Below are 22,579 nucleotides of genomic sequence, written 5' to 3'. Positions count from 1 at the left end.
AGATGGTGTGGAATAACAGACTTCATCCAAGAGGTGTTTTGTGGGTTTGTTGTTGTAGTTTTCAGAAAAGAAGCTGTCTGCTACAAAACAAAATAAAACAACCCAAAACCTAGAAGAAACTGTTCTCATGTAAGATGTCCCTTCCATTTTCCAAACTCAGTAACAGAATATTTGGGAGGAATGGAAAACGTGCATTGGGCAAACTGTCAGGAGACAGATTTTTTCATACCAGAATTCACTCACTAATTATTCTTGTCATAACATGAAATTTGGTCCTAGCAGGTTAACTGAGCCAGTTATAATAAAAAACTTCAAGCAGTAAGAGATTCTCCCTTGATATCCATATGTTATTCTTACACGTGCAGTCAGATGCAGGCAAAAATAAAAATGGTGCTCACTGTAGTGGCATGTTAATGTTCATTCTATGATGTCACAGATGACTTGGGTGAAGGCACAAAATGCCTCCTCAGCAAGTTCACTGATGGCACAAAACTGGGAGGAGTGGCTGATACCCCAGAAGGCTGTGCTGGCATTCAGCAACCTGGACAGGCTGGAGTATTGGGTAGTGAGGGACCTCATGGAGTTCAACAAAGGCAAGTAGAGGGTCCTGCACCTGGGGAAGAATAAACCCATGCACCAGTACAGGCTGGGGTCTGACCTGCTAGAAAGCAGCTCTGTAGAGAAGGACCTGGGGGTCCTCGTGGACAGCAAGTTGACCATGAACCAGCAATATGGCCAAGAAAGGCCAATGGTATCCTGGAGTGCATTAGGAAGAGCACTGCCTTTGGCAATCTTCCCATTCTACTCCACCTGGTGTCCTGAGTCCAGTTTTGGGCTCCCCAGGGCAAGAGAGACTTGGAGCTCCTGGAGTGAGTTAAGGGCTACTAAAATGATTAAGGCAGTGGAGCATCGCTCACATGAAGAAAGGCTGAGGGAGCTGGGCCTGTTCAGGCTGGAGAAGAGAAGGCTCGGAGGAGATCTGATCAATGGATATGAATTTTTGAAGGGAGGGTGTCAAGAGGATGTCGTCAGACTTTTATCAGTAGTCCCCAGCAATAGGACAAGAGGCAATGGGCACAAAGTGAAACATGGGAAGTTATGTCACAACAAGAGGAAAAACATCTCTACTGCGTGGGTGCCTGAGAACTGGCACAGGTTGCCCAGAGAGGTTGCGGAATTTTCTTCCCTGGAAATACTCAAAAGCTGCCTGTACACAATCCTAGGTAATAAGCTGTAGGGGACCCTGCTTGAGCAGGGGGGTTGGACCAGATGATCTAGAGAGGTCCCTTCCAACCTCAGCCATTCTGTTATTCTGTGATTCTGTGACCTTAACTGTTTATAATATAAATACATTTAGAGAGAGAGAGAGAGAGAGAGAGAGAGAGAGAGAGAAGAGAAATGGTTTATAGAAAAAGTAGGGAGTTAATGAAAATCTGGATAATTTCCTACAGTAACTCAGGAAGACAAAAATTTTAATAATGTTTTCCAGTCTTGCGCTTGTGCTTTAATCACAATATGAGCTTTTCTAGACATGATGGCTTTCCATTTTTGAATTGATAAGAGCCTCCCAACAACCTACAATCTTTTTATTTTTTTTTAATCTATTGAAAAATAAACCTCTTCATTTTAAATTATGTTCCAATTTATCTAAATTAATTAAATACACAGCCATTCACCAAAAGATATTCATTTCTGTTCTAAATAGTTTATATTATACATGACAATTGGCATCACCATTGAAAAAAAATCATATCTGAACTAAAAGGGATAAACTGAAATACAAAAATAATCTCATAACACCTCAAGTAGAGCAGTGATAAAGTAAATCCTACATAAACTAATTAAATTTTTGATTGAAGAATTAACTTATCTTTTTTTCAGATGGTTCTGACTGTTATTATTCACCCTCTAATTTAAACAAATCATGCTTAGTGTTTGCAGATGAGAAACTATTGGAAAAATGTGCCATATGATTTCTCATAAAAATAGACTTTGCTTATTTTTTAGATGACTGGAAAAAAACATTACTAGTGAACTATAATTGATTTGTTTTTCTTTCATGCAATTCAATAGTTTCTTTAATGTATTAGGCTATCAAAAATTTTATGTAATGTAATTTGCAGCATGATGAAACTTAAACAGACTTTTGTGCACTCGACTAATCTTTTTTTCCACTCAGTGTTCTAAGCTGAATTCCTTTGAGGGGAAGCAGGTATGCTTATACATTAGACAGGACGATAAACGTTCTCTAATAACCGAAGAAATGCATATTGAATACTGCTCCACATATGCATAGATAGTGTTTGTTTTCCAGAATGTCAGGTTTGCACACACCACTGTAGGAAGCCTGCCCTAGGTGACTCGCCTTCTGGAGTGTTTCTCAAAACCAGCAGCCCAGCAGAACAGTCCCATCCTAGCAGCCTACTCTGAGATAGAGCTGTGGTGGCCAGGAGCCAGGGAAACCATCTTGTCCCTGTTCAGTCTTCTGTCTCCAGGTTTTAGTTTGGTTTGAAAAGCATCAGTGCTCAGTCTAGAGATCAGATATAGGTACTTTGTTTTTATTAAGTCATTAGGAGACATGGGAGAAAAGGATACCTCGCTTTTGGCCTGATTCTGTAAGGGCTAAGGATGTGGAACGATAATCTGATGCATGAGATGCATGTGAGGCTAACCATGACTCTAAAGATGGGTGAGCACCAGAAGATTTCTTATGCCAGTTCATTCCTTTGAATCATTGAGGGCAGGACTGGAGATGATTAGCATGGAATGGATGATGGAGGGACTCAATGATTTTAAACTGCAGAGGTACTGACATTAACTGAAAACATCTAGATCATCCTGCCTCAAAAAAACTTTTGAGGACAGCTTTTGCAGACTCATTGAAAACAAACCTTAGAAAACCTCAGAAATTGAATACACAAGAAAAGATTTTTTAAAGCACAAAAGAGATTTCTCTTTTTGCCTTGCATTGGAGTGAGTTGAGTTAGAAGACACCACACTGCCTTTTATAATCTTGATTTATAAATGTTCAGTGTTGCAGCAATCACTTGTTCAGCCAGAGTAGCCACTACAGGATTCTTCAAACTCATAGTATGAGACATACCAAAGGGAAATATATAGATTTGATCTTTAGAAAGCTTGAAAATGTATTTATTCTGTTTTGCAAAGCTTAGAGACTTATTTAAATCAACATTCAGCTGATGGTAGATTTAGACTGATAGTTCATACTGTTTTAAGATAATAACAAACATGAACAAGAGAGATGCAAAACCTCAAACAAGGATCATGTTACCCATAGAGCATTCATATGGACCATGATATAAGTGAGGAAGTCAGAATCTCATGAATATAAATTAGAATAAACTTCAGTGCTAAGTGCTAATGGGACCTGGCAGAACCATGACAATTACTTTTAACTATGCTATGACTGGTGGATATATGTGATGAATAAAATAAATCACATTTGTGAATCATAAATATTAGTACTAATCCACAGCCAGCTAATTTGTATCACCTATTTCTATGATTACCTCTGAGAGCAAGCATGGTGTTCTCATCAGCAGCTTGGAGCTTATATACGCCTTTTGCTTTCCTGGATTTCTCTTCCCAACATAAAAATAAATAAATAAATAAATAAATAAATAAATAAATAAATAAATAAATCCATCCCTATTCCAAATTATTCCTACATCCAGAAAGCATACATGACAAAACCTAACAAAATTAGGACCACAGCAGGTCCCCTTCACTTCTGGCTAGTTGTGCTTTGATTTTAGTAACTTAACAGTAATGCATGCCATTCAGCTGAACAAGCTCACCCTATTTCTGAGCTTTTCTACTCAGCTGGTTAAATTAATTGGTTGGTAAGACAGTGAAATGACTCAAGTAAGAAGTAAAAAACACTTTGGAGTTATTTCTCCCCAGTGGAGACAGGCATAGGTTTGTTCTATAAAATTTCTCTGAAGTGAAAACAACAACAACAAAAAAAGGATGTGGTTTCATTTTTGAGGAAACTGTGCTGAAGTCTACAAGGAGCCCAGCACTGCTGTTTCAGTTATAAACCAGAGGGGACCTGCTGGGGCCCTGGAGGAGAAAGGTGTGAGGCTGAAGGCACCGCCATCAGGCCCATCTCAGCCATATGGCCAATGAAAGGAAAATCCCTTGGAGATGTATCCTTCCACACACTACTACTGCTCCTGTAGGTCCCATCCATGCCTTTACACCAAGCAGGCCCAGTTTGGGAATGGCCAGTGATGCTGGGCATGAAGAGGCAGGCCAGATGCGAGGCAGCAGGGCTGTCCTCTTGGGGCCTCAGCTTCCCCCCACACCAGCTGCAGCAGCAACCCTCAGGACTGAGTTGTAGACCCTTGTGGTCTACAACTTCCTCACGAGGGGTAATGGAGAGGCAGGTGACCTATTCTCTGTAAACACCAGTGATAGGACCCACGGGAATAGTGTTAAACTGAGGCAGGGGAAGTTTAGGCTGGACATCAGGAAGAGGTTCTTCACCGAGAGGGTGGTTGCACACTGGAACAGGCTCCCCAGGGATGTAGTCACTGCACCAAGCCTGTCTGAATTTAAAAACTGATTGGACTGTGCACTTAGTCACATGGTCTAAACTTTTGGGCAGCCCTGTGTGGTGCCAGGAGTCAGACTTGATGATCCTTATGGGTCCTTTCCAACTCAGGATATTCTATGATTCTATGATTCTATGACTGATTTTAGATGAGACTGCTGTTTTATTGGTCCTATGCACTTCTCCTACACAGAGAACCTTCATGTTGCTTTTGAGAGAATGGGATGAATGTTACCCAGATAGGCAGAGGTTTGCCAGATTTACAGCACAGGTTCTACATCTGAATAGAATATGCTAAGTAAACAGGCATGGATTAACAGACATGGACTGTCTTTACATGTCTCAACTGCTAGAGGTGCTTGTAAGCCCTCCACTTGATAAAACCCAACAAAATATTGTGATGGAAGGAAATGGCACTGCCACCATCTGTCTATTTGTCCAATAGTTCTTTACTATGGGATAATTGCAGTAATTCTGTGTATGCTGACTCCCACAAGAGAGCATTTGAAAGCAAGTGTAGTGTTTTAACCCAGCTGGCAGCTAAACACCACACAGCCGTTCGCTCACCCTCCCCCTCCCTCTCTGGGATGGGGGAGAGAAATGGGAAAGTAAAGCCCATGAGTTGAGATAAAGACAGTTTATTAAGACAGGAAAATAATAATAACAATAATAACAACGATGATAATAGTACTACTACTACTAATGTGTACAAACAAGTGATGCACAATGCAATTGCTCACCACCCACTGACCGATGCCCAGCCTAACCCCGAGCAGTCCGGCCCCCTCCCCCAGCTAGCCACCCCTGTATATTGTTTAGCATGACGTCAGATGGTATGGAATACCCCTTTGGCTAGTTTGGGTCACCTGTCCTGGGTCTGTCTCCTCCCAGCTCTTGCTGCACCCCCAGCCTGCCCGTTGGCAGGACAGAGCAAGAAGCTGAGACGTCCTTGGCTTGGTGTAAGCACTGCTCTGCAACAATTAAACCATCGGGGTGTCATCAGCACTCTTCTCATCCTAAGCCAAAACATAGCATTCTACCAGCTACTAGGAAGAAAATTAACCCTGTCCTAACTGAAACCAGGACAGCAAGGTTTGATTTCATAGAAAAGAAAAGGCTTTTCCTTGTCTTCCTCAGAAGGGACACTGGAAGGATGAACATAACAAAGAAAATGGGTAGATAACAGCAGGTTTTCTGGTATAATAATTTTGACTCTCCTGCTAATGATGTTTTTCTGTATCTGTTATATAATACGGATTTCTACATTGCTTAAATATTAACTAGATGAACAATAAATTCCTGTATGTACAGTGTTTCCTTTTGCTTCTAAACTTATTTTGAGTATACCACTGCCATTATGGCAATATCTACCAGGTACATTTACATCAGTCCTAGTACTCAGAAGTACATGCGACATAAAGGGTACCATGAGTAAACAGTGGCAATTCAGAAAGTTGCAAGATACTGAAATCAGTAAATCTTGCATTAAATCAGAATATTGGTGGACAATATGCTGATTTACTACTGTTTTTCATAGAAGATACAAGCTCAAATATACGGTATTTGGCATCAAAGACCATTTCTAGGGAGGATGAAGCAGTTGTCAGAAGGCATGGAGAGATCTGATTTAATGACATCCACAACATCTGATTGTGCATTTATTGCACAAATAACATAAAGCACAAATGAAAATACTCAGTGTAATCAGGAGGAAAATACTCAGTGTAATAAGGAGGGCCCTTATACCCACTTCCAGTTCGAATCAGTGCACTGGCTGATTTGTTTTCTTGTGGGAGCTGTCCCATCTCAAAACCAAAAACCAAAACCAAACAACAACAACAACAACAACAACACAGTATAATAAGAAGACAGCACTTTTCATAATGTTCTATTGATAGCCCTCAAAATATCCATTAAAATCTGCCTATCATCCACTGGTAACTATTTTTATCATTGACAGAACATTAATCTTTTTTGTCTTATAATGAACAGCTTAGCAAACTGTTTGTACCAGTATGAATCTAGGATTAAGTGTTCCTTCTAGGGAGAATATACCTTGTTCCAGGCTTTCATGACACCCAAAATTCTCCTTATAGTTCTGGTTCTGTAATGTGAACTCCCTTATATCCTGAAGAACTGTAGGTGTATTTTCAAAGGAACAGCTTTTCCTGCATTCGCTAGTTAAAACTGACTGTTTGGAACCTACTACAGAAAAGTTATATGTTTTCTGTTTTGATCCTTGTGGTACAGCAGTGAGAGTTTTCTGTTGTTGTTGTTTGTTTTGTTTATTTTTTTAAGTTTGTTATTTTAAAAGTGTCATTAAAAAATTCTCCCATTTACATTAACAGATACTTTGTGGTCACCTCCTTTATTTTCTAATTGACGTAACATAGGCATATAAATTCATAACAACAAAGCCAGTTATCAAAGAAAAAAGTAAAATATGATCTGGTAGGAAAAAGAGCACATTTCAGTTTTGTAATGCAGAATAATATTAGAATACATTGGCATGAATTAAGCAAAATTGCAAACATCTGTGGGAACTGCAACTATTATTACTTTCACAGATTCTACATTTCTGTGTATCATTTTACATTCCTTATGTCCCATCTGCCTATTGTTAACCATTGATAAAATACATGACTTTCTCCTAAACTGGATGTCATTGGTGTTACGATCAACCTCAAATGCTTTATTTTCTTGTAACTTAAATTTGTCTCCTCATCCTTCACTACTTGACTCATTCGTTTAACCCATCTTTCCATAATTGATCTTTTATTTTTTTCTTTTTCTGTCACCACAGATTTTGAACACCCTGTAACACACATTTTACTTTTTATAGAACACCCACTAAATTCATAGGATTGCTGAGACTGCCCAGCAAATGATGATTTTTTTGCTGCCACGGCTCATCTTGTTACCACTCATATCATACTAATGCCATTCCATTTGCTTCCCTGAAATCAGCAGCTGAAAGTCAGTGTGTTCCAGTCCCTGACATCACAGCCTATTAGTTGTTAAGATAGCGTATTTTCTGAGACAGTTTTATTGATTTCCCCATGATCCTGTTAGCTGCTTCTGGCAGCAAGTAGGTTCATGAAGACTGCTCCTGATGCAAGAGCTATTTTCTTAAGCCTGTTGTACACACAAATAATTGTGTAATTTCCAACCTAATTATCATAAGGATATGATGGCATCTTTCTTGAAAAGAACAAAGTGTACTCTTGCTAAATTGTATTCTTTTTTTTCCATCTGAATCACAAGAAAATTATGGCTGTGATATGATCTTCTGAAGATAAATACCACCAACTATAGCTATAGTTGCATGCCTAGGAAAATATGAAATAATATTTTTCATGGGCTATGTATTTTCTGAACACTTTTTATCTAGACAAAATATAGTTCTGTTTTCTATCAATTAGTCTAAAAGCATACACACTTTTCATTTTTTTTATCATCTTAGTAAGGAAGCTAAAGCAGATTATCAATATTAAATTTACTTCTATTAATGCTAAAATACTCAACAAAATGCAATCACAAAGAGTTTTTTTTTTAATTTATTTTCAGAAAAGTAAATAAACATTTAACTATTTAATGCCTTATCCAGAGTACAATATATCTTACCAGTGAATCCTGGAGGACAAACACAACTGTAGTCTGCAATCAGGTCCAAACAAGTTGAATTGTTTTTACAGAAGCCATAAGTGCACTCATCAAAGTTCATTTCACAGTTAAGACCTTCAAATCCTTGGGGAAAAAAAAAAAAAAAAAAAAGTGTTATGCATTATTCAGCTATGTGTGTGCCTTCTCTGGGTATTTTTTTTTTTCTAAAGAATAGATTAGTTTCAATTTACTCTTGCAATACAATTATCTTGAACTCTTTTTGAAAGATCTTCCTAAAAGCTTTTCCTGTGCTATCATTAATAAAAAAAATAATTTGACCATCAAACATACTTTAAAAAGAGCTAATAATTGAAAGAACAAATTTTAGGATTCAGTGTTTTCATTAATCTAGTTGAACTTTATGTTCAGCAGAAACTAAAGAATTGGTATATCTTCTGCCATTTTGAGAACATTACAGATGTACTGGGATTTGGGCATCTGATTATAGTTTTAATAATCAACTCTCAAATAGTCACTTCTCCAATTATTCTCTATTTGTTTCTCATGTAATAGTGACTTTTAGCAAGCTAAGAAGTCCAAAAGATTTTTATTTTTTTTTAATACCTGAAATTGCAGGAGAATCTCCTCTGCAATATCTGACATTTTACGCTCTTGTAAATGTATTCTAATTCGTGGTCATGCTACGAAATGACTGTCATTAGTGCTGTCACAGGCCATGGCTACAGAAAGACCATGACTAATGCTAAGCCATCAGCACCCTCAGTGCAAGCCATATTCTCATAATTTCTCAAACTGACCATGGAACCAATTTCCACTGATCCCTAAGTCATAAAACTTTAGAATTACCCTGAGTTCATTAATAATGTATATAGTAACAGCTCTCGTTTGCAATCACAGTTTAATCAGACCCATGTCTCACAGGTAACAAGTAAGCCACAAAATTATCAATGTGGATGCCAAGAATTATTCTTCTGTAAGCTGATCAGGAAGAGTAAACAGCAGTATTATCTTTTCCAAGCTCAGTTTTCAACTGCTTTCCAATATCTGTTTTGGCTTCTAATTTAAACTAACTAATGATGGAGGCTGTACTTAAAAGAATTATTTGTAACAGTTTCATCTTTTGTGATAAGTTTCTAAAGTTATCATCAGCACTAGAATGCTTGTATTAGTATAAAAATAACTGAAATATTGTAAACTACGAAATCAATTCACCATCAGTCCAAACATACAAAACAGCACTGTTTGAGATTAAACTCAAGCAAGTATAAGAAATTTTAAAACGCAGAAACAAATTATCAGCTTATAAAACATGAACTTGACTCTTTTAAACTAAAATTACAATTATAAAAATACAAATATTCAGAAGAAAAATGTTTTTAAAAAGTATTGCAGAAAGACAATGTAATATTAAATGCTTTAAAGCTTTTTGTTTTTTCCTTGAACTACTTTTTTTTCTTGAAACCAATCATTTGTTCGTATACTTTTCATACACTGGGCCATATGCATTTTTACAGAAACTGACCAAAAGTATTGAAAGACATGTTCTTTTTGTCTGTGAAAATTTTAATACATTTTCATACTGAAGAACTACTATAAAATCATTATTTTGGCCACGATAGTCTGCTTCTTATGCTCAGTCACAAAACAGCAAATTAGTAAATCAGGATAAAATATTTTATTTGTAAGCTTATTCACAGAATCACAGAATCACAGAATTTCTAGGTTGGAAGAGACCTCAAGGTCATCGAGTCCAACCTCCAACCTAACGCTAACAGCCCTCCACTAAACCATATCCCTAAGCTCTACATCTAAACGTCTTTTGAAGACTTCCAAGGATGGTGACTCCACCACTTCCCTGGGCAGCCTGTTCCAGTGCCTCACAACCCTTTCAGTGAAGAATTCATACATTTTTCTGTGAATTTCACATGCTACACATTTATGTTTTCCTTCACTTATTCAGCTTTTGGTAAAATCATGAGGTTTTGTTTGATAAATGTCACACATATCTGCCTCCATTCATTTTGAGTGTGCTTGTTTTATTGGGTGCCTTGATGGACAAAAATGCAAATGAGACTTCATTAAAGAATAACTTATCTTCAGAGACAGAAAATTAGAAAAAAGAAAAGGGTTTTAGACTGTCAAGAAGATATTTTGCAGACTGAAGGCAATTTTAAAAATTGTCAGAGAAAATAAAAATAAATTATTTTGAACAACTTACCTTCAGGGCAAAAACAATCATATCTGTTGACATCATTCTGACAGACAGCACCATTCAAGCAAGGAGCTGAATCACATTCATTCAATTCTATTTCACAGTACTGGCCTGAAAAACCTGCAAAGAAAACAAGGCAATCTTTGATTTTCTTCATCTTTATGTGTGGTATTAACATGAAAATTTCATTCCAAATGCTTTTCTGTAATTAAAACCAAGAGCTGTTAGAATCTGTATTTCATTGAAAGAGGAACCTGAAAGGGAGAACTTCTGTATTTTATCAACAAAGAATTAAATTTCTTTCACTTCATATCCAATATTGCAAATACATGTCTTTATACCTGATATAAAGCAATAAATAAAATAGGAAGTACTTCCAGAAAGTAGGAAGACATTCATAGAATTATGCAAACAATATACATATTTTCATGTGTTTTGCTTGTATTAGAGTCACTTTGATATTTTTATGATACCTTTTGTGAATTTTGACATGTTAATGTAAGAGACAGTATTATCAATTATTTTATTGTCTAGTTCTTTCAGCTGTGGAGGGGAGAAGTAAAATACACAGCATACGAATATATTGAAGCATAGCAAACAGCTGCCATACGAGTCAGGTCTCCAGTATGTATGAACTGTATAACTTAATTACAATAGGTGAGAATGCTGTCTGCATATCTTGCTAAAAGAAGGAAAGTAGGCATCACAGAAACAAAAGGAAACGACAACTTAGTCTCCTTGTTTCTTCAATACACTGTACTAGGGGTAGGTGGACAGGCATTGGCAGTGGGGCGGCCGCTGTGAGGAGAGGCCAGGGCCGCCCTGTGCCAGCCCCAGCTGGTTCCAGAGGGCTCCAATGGCCCCACTGCAGGCCACAGCTGGGCCCATCAGTCAAGATAAGGGTGCCTGTGGGAAAGCTTATTTAAAAAAAAAGGAAGAAAATGCCAGATAGGCATTTCTTGAGGAAGGGGACTAAAATGAGTGAAGAATAGCCTTTTGAGCAGTAAGAGAAAGGAGGGAGGAGACATTCCAGGTGCTGGAGCAGAAATTCTCCTGCTACCCGTGGAGCAGGTAGACATGTCTGGAAGGAACTATAGCCCATGAAACACCCACACTGGAGCAGGTTTATCTTGAAGGACTGCAGCCCACTGAAGGACTCCCCTGGAGCACAGAAAACTGTGAAGAAGGAGGAATGAACTGACCACAACCTCATGAACTGCTCCGGGCTGGGTGAGAAGGTAGAGGAGTTGGGAATGAAGGAGTGAAGCTGAGCCTGGAAAAAGTGTGTGGAAGGTGTTTTATTTTGTCTTTGTTTCTCACTATGCCATTGTATTTTAATTGGCAATAAATTAAACTGATTTTCCCCAAGTTGAGACTGATTTGCCTGGCAAGGTAGGTGATAAATGATCTCCCTGTCTTCATCTCAACCCATAAGCTTTTTCTGCACATTTTCTCCTCCAGTTCTGCCAAGGAGAGAGAGCAGCTGGGTGGGGGTCTGGCAGCCCACCAGTGTCAACCCACCAAATCTATATAGCTTTGTGCCATGTTAATTCCAAATATTGATACTAATCTTTGCACAATTGTCAGCACATTTCATTGACGTGCACCATTCAAACAAGTTGCCACTCTTTTTCTAATCACTATTTTTAAGGCATTACATAAACAATGGATGGAAAGTAGATACTATTCTGTGCACACCTCTAAAGCGGAATATCTTTATATTGAGTTCTGCAGCTAACTTTTAATGTATGACTGATGATGACCTACTTACTACAAGAAAGGTATGTCCCAATTTAATTGAAATAAAAAAAGAAATATGTTCACTGTTACTAGAAAAAATAATTCAATTTATAAAATGAAAATGTTCATGCTTTTTTTTTTTTTTTTAATATCTTTCTGTTTTGTTTTGTTTCTATATACCTTGCAGTAATTATTTGAATGGAGAAAAAGCATTCTTTTTTATTATGTTAGGTTCTCAGGACATGACTTGTGAAAGATATGTAGTGAAGACGTGGCACACCATTAAACATGTATATTTACATGTTTATATGTATCTAAAACAAAAAATTCCCAATTTGTATATTTTCTCTAAAAGTGAACTAGCAGATAAAAATTAACAAATTAAAACTATATTATATATTGGGAAAACAAAATGGTTTTACATCTTTCTTTCCTATTTTTATGTCAATTTTAAAGGTCCCTAAAACCTTATCTGATTTGGAAAACAAATTCAAAAGCCTTCAGAACCAGGATAACATGTCAATCTATGATGCATTTGTGAATACCAGAGAAAATAATTTGTATAGAGTTGATGGTTGTGTCAGAAAAATAGCAACAAATACAGGTAAATAGTGGAGTGCCCCAGTGCAATCAGTGTGTCTGTCAATTCTTTTCCCTGTTCCTTGCAGAATTTATTTATGAATTCTAATATATGGCTGAAGTCTCACATAAGTTATAGAGCACAACCTGCATCGAATACAGAGGTCAAATATCAGACATGCTTTCAAAGAATCTAATTTTAAGTCTTGTCTTAAACTGAACATTTTCAGAACACTCCCTACACAGTCATCACTATTTGGATTATTCTGGATATCAGGTGTATTCTGGTATATATCTTGATACCAGATATATTTGGTATCATATATTTCCCATGATTCTAACTAACAAATAAAATGTATTTTAATAGTTAATATTTTGATGGTAGAGGGTCCAAAGTGTGGTTTATTGTGAGGTAAACTGTAATTCCTGTGCATTGTTATGGTCAAACCAGGGAAGAGCACACTGTCTCTTCCAGGTTATTTTTTGTCACTGTTGTGCTCTGGAACTGGCCTTAATAACCTATGATGTTCCCAGTTGTTCTAAGTTTCAGTAAGATTTATTTTCCCACCATTTGGATATTTGACAACAGACTTCATTTTCCCAAAAGTGGGAGTATCATAAAATGCTGATACATCATTCAAATCCTGAACTAAATTTGTCTAATTTAGCTTCCAATGCCAATCAAGTTTAATTATTAATAACAATATTCACACTCAATTACATGTATGTTTAATGCTTATTCCCTTTTATACAATATTTTAAACGTACACTTTAAACCCATATTCAGGAAGAACACAGCACGGGAGCTAGCTAATCATTGTGCTAATCCTTCACGCAGCCTTAAATACACACCAAATAAACACCTGTGGGGTCCTCACAGTAAGCCCACCCTACATGCATTGTTTCAATATCAAAAATGTTAACTTGGTTATCTTTTTTCAAGGTGAAAAACCTACAGCAAGATATGATGAAATACAGACTGCCAAACTACAGTGTTCTACAAACACAGATGTTTGTTACATAAATGTCTGGACCATAAAATACTCAAGGTCCCAGTATGAAAAGTGCTGTTCACCTTTTTAATGCCCCCCTCCCTGTGACTGTTGTTAGAAGTACCCTCTCTGAACTATTCTTTCAGATAAAGTCCTTCTCAATTTTCCCTCCTCAGAAACTTGTAGAGTGCAATGAGGTTACCTCTTAGACTTTTTTCTCCAAACTAGACAAACCCAGTCTCCTCAGCCTCTTCTCATACAAATGTCTTCCAGTCCTTTTATCAGTTTTGTTGCCCTCCGCTGGATTCATTCAAGTGTCTTAATATTCTTTTTATATTGTGGAGACCAGAACTGCACATAATATTCAAGGGGAGGCCACAACAACACTATATATTGTGGGAATATCACCTCTTTGTATTGGCTGGCTGGCCTAAAAATAAACAAAGAAAATTGCAGATTCTCACTGCTTGGAAGAGTCTGACACATGTTGATATCTTCCCGTGAAGTGTTTTCTTATAATACAGCTTTTAATATATACAGCTTTCTCGTGAGGGGGAGCAGAGGGGCAGGCACTGATCTCTCTGATGAGAGTGACAGGACCTGAGGGAATGGCATGGAGCTGTGACAGAAGAGGTTCAGGTTGGATATTAGGAAAAGGTTCTTCACTGAGAGGGTGGTCAGGCACTGGAACAGGCTGCCCAGGATAGTGGTCACAGCACTGAGCCTGTCATAATTCAAGAAGCATTCGGACAACGCTCTCAGACACATGGTTTGTTTTTGGGGTGGTACTTTGGGGACCCAGGAGTTGGACTTGATCCTTGTGGGTCCCTCCCAACTTGGGATATGCTATAGTTCTGTGATAATGGTATGATCCCATTGACTAACTGTTGTTTTGAGGTCTTCCAAAACACATAATGTTTTTTGCTGAACCGAGGCTTTGCTAGCCATTGTCTGACATTTTCATTTTAGGTCAGTTCTCTCAGTAACAACTTTGCACTTTTCCAAAAACAGAGCTTTAAATGGTGCTTAGAGACATAGTTTAGTGGGTAATATTGGTGGTAGGGGGATGATTGGACCAGATGGTCTTGGAGGTCTTTTCCAACCTTAATGATTCTATGATTCTATGGTTCTAAGAAATATACAAACTTGTATAAACCACTACAATAGGGAATTATACCTGACGTGTCTGATGACCTAATTGCCAAGACAACTGAGACATTAACACTTGACCATTGTAACTGAACATTGTAGGGAAAAGAAAAATGAAAGCAGTCAGAACAACCAAATATCCCATTCCATTTGTAATCAAAAGTGATTTCATTTGTAAGCATTAAGATTGGGAACTGTGTGTTTCCAGGCCCTTTCTAAAAATTGTCAATAGCTGGAAAGAAACAGCAGTCAACGCATGACGCAAAGCCTAAAGGTTCTAGAGATTTTTTAGGATTACAGGCCATTACATGAACAGTAACAACCGTGAAACTGCAGTTCTTTCCTGAAGATGACCCTGAGCTCATAGACACACAGTGTCACTCTTGCTTCTGCGGCTAGTCCTACCTGGTCTGATACTCTCAGGAACACAGAATTCTGATTGGTGCCAGCTAATAACCTTATGTCAGAATAAAGTGTAAATTGATAGGAAAGAGAAGAATTAGGTGAATTGGTCTTGAAAAGACATTTGATAGTCTTACAAATTAGTAAATATAATGACAATGTTCTTTAATATAACTATTCCCCAGCAACTCCAAATGCAAAACTGCATATTTGACTATTCATTACAATTTTATCATCGCAACAATACTTTTGGACTAGTTCTACAGTGAATACGTAAAGGAATCATGATATAAACGGATACCTGATGACAATTTTATCTTTGTAATGACTAGAGTATGCTCCAGTACTCATCCTGCATATTTTATATTCTGTATACTAAGAATTCCCCTGAAGAAGAAACTATGGTATCAACAAAAATATAATTGTGGGATTAGAATTGTTTCACAGAATACTAGATGGGCCCTGTGGTTTCAGACTTGCAATGGAAAACATGACAAAATGCATTAACATTTTTTATACGACCTATCTAACTTCCTAATGAATAAAGCAATGTAAAACCATTCCTCATATTTAAAACAAAAAAAATAATTTACCAATGTATTATGAGATTAAACATTATGAATATGAGAAGCTGAGGGCCAAAAATAATTACTAAAAATTCTTTATTAATAAATTCTAATGCAGCGCGTACATGCATTATGTTTAGCTGTTCTTTAATTAATAAAGAATTATTTCTTTAAGACGTCGTAAACTGGGAGCTTTGAAGAACATATTCAATTCCCAGGTAAATTATTATTATTTTTTTTCACAGGACTCATCAAAATTTCCTAATTTTCACAGACTCATCAAATTTTACTAATTTAAAAGTCTGGAAGAGTAAGTTTGGAGGCACACAGTGTCAATGGTGTCATGCTAAAATTCAATATAAATTTTGCTACAATATCAAGTTGTCATGGCAGAAACTGCAAAACTCTGAGACTAGAGCCTTTGTCAAACTTACAATGAGAAAGATGTGCCTTTCTTAAATAGCAAATATATAACTTCAAGTTCTTGTTATTTGTGTCTGACTAATCTGCAGATGCACAATCAGACATTCGGGAGGATTTCTAATGAGAAAACTCCTGCCAGCCTCAGATGACAGAGTAAATGTTCAAGACATTATATTGTTAAAGACAGATGGGAACCCTTTATTCACTCATTTTATAGACATACGGCTTTCTCAGAAACTGTTTTAAAAAACTTTTCTCATGGGACTGGTAGAGAACACATACCCAATATGTGATTTCTCAAATCCTTTCTCTAAGGTGTGATCTATTATATAAACAGATAGGTAGAACAAAGCATTGTTTTTCTAGCAAGCTTATGGTTAGTATCTTTTGCACTTCCTTCTTCATTTTCAATGAAGTTTGCCCTAACTCTGACACATTTTACATGTGGTAGGCTTGAAATGACGAGAAATGAAGCTTTTGCCACTTACTCTCATTAACTCAAATGTTATGAATTATTAACTAGTAATTGTTATTGCCACAACTTCTTGCTGCCTTTCTTTCTGTCCAGGAGGAAGAAAAGAATCTCCTGATGTCACAGAGCAAAAGACAAGGGATGGGAAACAAAGTTGTGATGAAAGGAGATATTCCTTTAAGACTGTGAGAGAAAATTGTTCAGTATGTTAGCTGTTATTGTTAGATACCAAAAAATGAAGTTACTGGCACTTTTATTTCTTATAATGAAGAATCTTCATGATTTGGCTCTGAACAATTCTACAATGGAAAGATGAGAGAACACTGCTGTTCTAATAATTTCTCATCTTTCACAGTGGTAGCCTGTGTTGATCAAAGGGAGGTCCCCCAATTAAAAGAGCAAGAAACAGATATACCTACTTATTAGAAGCACTCGATAACAGAAAATGTTGAAGATCTTACAGCATGTTTCTACTTTGTGGCAATACTTCTCAGAAAAAAAAAAAAAAAAAAAAAAGGTGAATATTTTTTCAGACTAACAAGAGACACAAATCAAAGGGGAAAAAAAAAAACACACCTCACTTTCTGAAAGCCCTGGTTTCAAAAACAATCCTGTTAAACTCTGATTGACATTTTTCCTCCCTGCAATACTTCCCAATAGCTCATGAGAAGCTGCAGAGCTCAGTTTACCTCCAAAGTTATGGCAGCTGAGATCTCTTGTTAGATTTCTTTAAATAAAAAGAAGAAAGTCTGTTTCCCTCAGAAAAGAGAAAATATTAAATATAAATAATTAAAAATACCATTCAGAAAAAAAATAATATATATATTTAGAAATGTGATAAGTTTATTTTATGAATTGTCATCCTGGTATAAGCAGAAAATGGTTTGGACTGAATTTGGATATTGCATAAACACTGACAGAATACATAGCAGGGGAAGGTACTATGCTCTTAATTTTATTTTCAGAATGGAGTGGAAGTTTCAATTTTCTAAAATTCAGAGAAGTACAAGAAAAATTACATTAAAGTATGGGACACATTTGAAAGAATTTCCTAAAGGAAGAAAGAATATCTTGCATTTATACTTTCCTAAATTATGACCAGGATGATCACATGTTGTTTATAATGCTAGCTACATTCTGTGATTCTGTGATTTACACAAAATAAGAAAGTTCGTATGCCCAGAAAGCCAACTGTATCCTAGGCTGCATCAAATGAAGCATGACCAGCAGGTTGAGGGAGGAAATTCTCCCCATCTACTCTGCTCTTGTGAAACCACACTGCATTTGGTTCTCAGGTCCACAGTATAAGAAAGATATAGACCTGTTAGAGCAGGTCCAGAGGAGGGCCTCAGGGATTATAAAGGATTGGAGTACCTCTTCTATGAAGACAGGCTGAGAAAGCTGGGATAATTTTACCTAGAGAAGAGGAGGCCTGATAGTAGCTTTCTTGTACTTAAAGCCTCCAAGAAAGTAGGAGAGGAACTTATTATCAGGGAGTATAGTGATAGGACAAGGGGTAATGTTAAACTAAAAGAGCAATTAGATTAGATGAGATTAAATTAGATTAGATTAGATATGAAGAAGTAGATTTAGTTTAGAGATTATGAAGAAATTCTTTACTATGAGGATGGTGAGGCACTGGAACAGGTTGCCCAGAGGGGTTGTGGATGCCCCATCGCTTGAATAGATCAGGTTGGATGGGGCTTTGAGCAACCTGGTCTGGTGAGAGGTGTCCCTGCCGATATTAGGGGGCTTGGAACTAGATAATGTTTAAGGTCCCTTCCAACCTAAACCATTCTGGGATTCATTTTTGATTCTATGAATAATAATAATTATAAGATATGAATCGACAATTAGGGGTGAAATAGAAAATATATTCAGACTTTCATCAAAGGGGAGAAAGTTACAGGAGAAGAGGGGATGAGATCTTGAAAGTGGTGTTGATTTTGAAAAGAAAACCCACCAGGACACAAAATGGAAATGTAATTTTACAAATGGTCCATATATACTCAAATGAGATAAACACTTAAAAAGAAAAGAACTGTAACAAAAATTCTGTATTACCAAAGGAATCAAATACTAAACGAGAAGACCTATTCTGGCTTTAATTTCTAAGCAGCTGAGAATATGAACTTAAGTGAGTCTGCTCATGTTTTCTAATTTGTCAGGAGATAGAGTTATACTTCATTAGGACTGTTTATAGCAACATTTTCAGGCTGAAGGGAGAAAGTAGTTTTCAGCACATTTTCAGGCTGAAGGGAGAAAGTAGTTTTCAGCACATCTCAATCCAATATGCAGCTCACCTGTGGATTGCATGTGAAGTTTTGCATTTATGGAAGTGTACTTTTTCAGTCCTGTATATAATGGTAGAATGGAGAAATTTATTTGTGACAGAAGAATAAATCTTTTCAGATTAAAGATCCTCGTCATTTACTTACTCAATACTTCTCTTATGTCTTCAGAGTTTACTATGTGACATGTCTCTTCATAGTTTAGTATGTGACTCCTCTGTTTATTTTGATCATTTTTTAATATATTACTTGGCTCTGAATCCTCACCTTTTAACAATCATTAGTACTAATTGACCAAACCACAATAGGGTTGCGCTGATCACATCAATTGTGAAGAGTCAAAATTCCCTCTATGCACGTTTTAAAATTTATATTCTCTACTTTTTTTTTTTATTATTTTTTTTCCCTAGGACTTTGCTTGCATGAAAGCATAAAAGCATGCCAAATCAGAGTAAAACTTCTTTATTAGCAATCTTAATTTGGTTACAGATTTTCTTAGAGAATATCAGATATTGGAGGGCAAAGCTGAAGTGGCAGGCAAGTAGTCTTGCAGCCTTCCAGATTATCTTGTTTAGTTAAATCGGCATTTGTCTCTGTTAATCTTTGTATTGCTGTACTCTTCAAGTAAACAAAATTATATCACTTCATGGATATAATGGGATGTGACAAGTTTACTGTGTATAGACCATGGTACTTTGATGATAAACAAAACCATAAAATAATTCACACTGCTAAAAGTTAAACCACTTTAAACAAACAAACAAACAAACAAAACAATAAGATTGATTCTGCACTCACTTACGCCACTGTAAATCAGAGAAACACTACTAAAATTCAGTGCAGTTTCCTAATACTGCTGTAAAACTGGTGTATGTGGTATTAAACCATATCCTTCGTTTCTTCTGACAGCTTAGTGCTTCTGAGTGAAACACAATGTTCAAGAAGTTCAAGGGTTTGACACTATTTTATTTCTCACAAAGTCTTAAAATTGTTGTCCTTGGAACTTATAAGAATAAGAAGAACATTAGGATGTCATAGACGATGTTAAAGCTATTTATCTCATATCAGCATGTCTAATACCAAAAAAAAACAAAAAAAACAAAAAAAACCAAGAAAATTTGTATTAAGTCAGGAGTTCTCAGTACAGTATATTTAGTCTTCAGGGAAAGGATCCCTCCAAAACTTATATTCCTTGTATTCCTTTTTTTTTTTTTTTTTTTCTCTCTCCACAAATCCACACTTCCTGGACACTGCCTCACAAAATTGTAATACTTAACTCCATAGTAACTGAATCTGTTACTGCCTATTCTTCTATGTAATTTTGTCTGAATGTCAAGGGAAAAATACCGAAACATCATCACCCAGCGTTTCCCAAAACATTCTTCTAAATCATGGGCTCTGAAAGTTTGAGCACCTTATGTTCAGAGTAGAAAATGGGTGCGAGCATGGATAAAATCCCCCTAAAGGATTTTTAAGGTGAAGATTAGGAGGCAAAAAGATAGTGGGTGAGGACAGAAAATTGTGTTGAGCATTCCTGTTCTGTCAAGTGATAGTTTCTTGTTCCCTCTCCATCAAGGAGGTGCTATAAATGAGGAGGAAATGAAAAAATTCTCTCACCTCACCTTCCAAGTCTCTCTTCTTTCAGACCTGTACATGTGCTGCTGACAAAAAGAGATGTGCCGTATCATCAGGAAATTTGAGGAAAGAAGGCAGTACAGAGATGGCTATGATAGAGTGTTGAAGGAAGAATGCCCATAAATTTATTCAAGTAAACAGTCTTCTGACTTATTTACTTTCTCCCAAACGTAGTTCCCCCAGTTGCCTACTACAATTACCCTACATATTAGCTTTTGCTTTATTTCTGTTACTAAGCTGTCATTCTTAAATGACCTGTCCAATGACCTTTTCTCTCTAAATAACCTCCCTCTCAATCTTCTCTAAGAATTCTTTAATTCTTTAAATGTGCCTCATGTAAGTAAATAACTGAAGTTATGCTAGTAACAGCTTTCCTTGAAACAGTGTCATGCAGAGGACAATGAATAGATGGAAATAATTTTGCAGGAATACATCACAATATAAAAAAAATCATTTTGCTTTCAAGTGGAATTATTGTTCATGTGAAATTGTTTTATGGGTTATATTAGGTTATATGATTAAAGACTTGTCTCCACAGAGGTGAAGGAGCACAAAAGCATGATGGCAGGTGTTGGAACACCAAAACCCCAGTCAGAGACACAAACACCCACTCTGGGCCCCTGAGGTTTGTCCCAGGGTACCTTCAGACCACACACCAGTGTCCATGGGGATGGCCCCCTGGGCACCTCACATTCCGAGGGAGGTCATTGTCCAGGGGTACAGGGCTCATCACGGAGTGCTGGGGAAGAGTACACTGGGTTGGAAGGCAGGTCCTAGAGCTGCCCTAATTTTGGGCCAGATACTGGAAGTCTGCAAGTTGGCAACTGGAGGACCAGGAGGTCCAAGATGGTGAGTGGGGAGTCTGTGGGGTTTGGGGACTGGTTCCTGGTGAGGCTGTAGTTCTGGTCTAGCTACTGAGGAGACCCATTCAAACGTGTATGTCTGTGCAATGCCCCCTGGAAGACCAGGAGACCCAGGGGGCAGATACAGGGTTGGCTGGGTGTCTAAGGCTTGGTACCAGAGGCCTTTATGGTGTGTGGGTGTGCATGTGTCCGAGCACTTATGTGTGTGTGTATAGGTTTGAGTACCAGCAGCTGCCATGGAGGCCCAGGTACTAGCAACAGGGTAGACTGGGAGGCAGAGGCAGCTACTGGATAGACTGAGCATCTGAGCCCAGCTGCCAGGATGGATATACATTGTATGTATATATGTATCATATATGCTTTCCACTAACTAGTTTTAATTCTGGTTGTCTAGATAAGAGAACAGATGAGGAAGTTGGTGTTGTTTGTGTTTCTGCAAGTGCCATGTGTCCTGACTGTGTCGATCTGCAGGGCTGGTCATTGAGTATATATGTACAAGTACTGTGTGTGTGCATGAACCTGTTAGACAAATCCACTCAGCCTCACTACTGGATGGGCCAGAGGGCATAGAGCTGTGGCAGTGGGATTTGGCAATTCTTATCAGATCAGACCTATGTCCATAGGACACCGAGATTGGTTCTAAACTTCATCACTTTTCAAGAAATCACAATACCAGATATGTGTCCTTGGATATAGAAATACAAAGCTTAAGCTGTGGATATTATAAGGTAAGCTTTGAGTCAGTCAAACTAAAACTCACCTCATGTTCTCTTTAGTGACTCTTTAAGTATATGGTTGCATGGCTAAAGCTGGAAACGGTGTGAGGAATTAAACTGCCTTACTGTTTAGCCTAGAAACACAGTTAGAAATTCAGTTTGGCCAATCACAAAACAACAAAAAATTTAAATGAGCTCTTACTGTGGGATTCAGGACAGAGCTAATCCACTTCCTCCTAATTTATATGCACCAGATCCACAAGATGAATTGGCATTCTTATAAATAGCAACCAAAAGTGCAAGATTTAATCTAAAATACAATGATGAAGTGTTCTTAAG

General features: G+C 37.3%; 1 protein-coding gene across 1 annotated transcript in view; it reads right to left on the bottom strand.

The window, feature by feature from the left end:
* EYS (eyes shut homolog) overlaps window positions 1-22,579 on the bottom strand; it is a 723,774-nt gene that overhangs the window by 609,005 nt on the left and 92,190 nt on the right. Inside the window, exon 4 of the mRNA XM_084512624.1 lies at window positions 8,201-8,323. Within this exon, the coding sequence (XP_084368750.1) occupies window positions 8,201-8,323 (123 nt within the window). The remainder of the gene's footprint in view (window positions 1-8,200; window positions 8,324-22,579) is intronic.

Source organism: Aythya ferina, assembly GCF_964211825.1.
Source record: "Aythya ferina genome assembly, chromosome: 3".
NCBI classification, from domain to species: Eukaryota; Metazoa; Chordata; class Aves; order Anseriformes; family Anatidae; genus Aythya; species Aythya ferina.
Note: the sequence above shows the minus strand (reverse complement) of the source record. Positions and strands in the feature narration are given on the sequence as shown.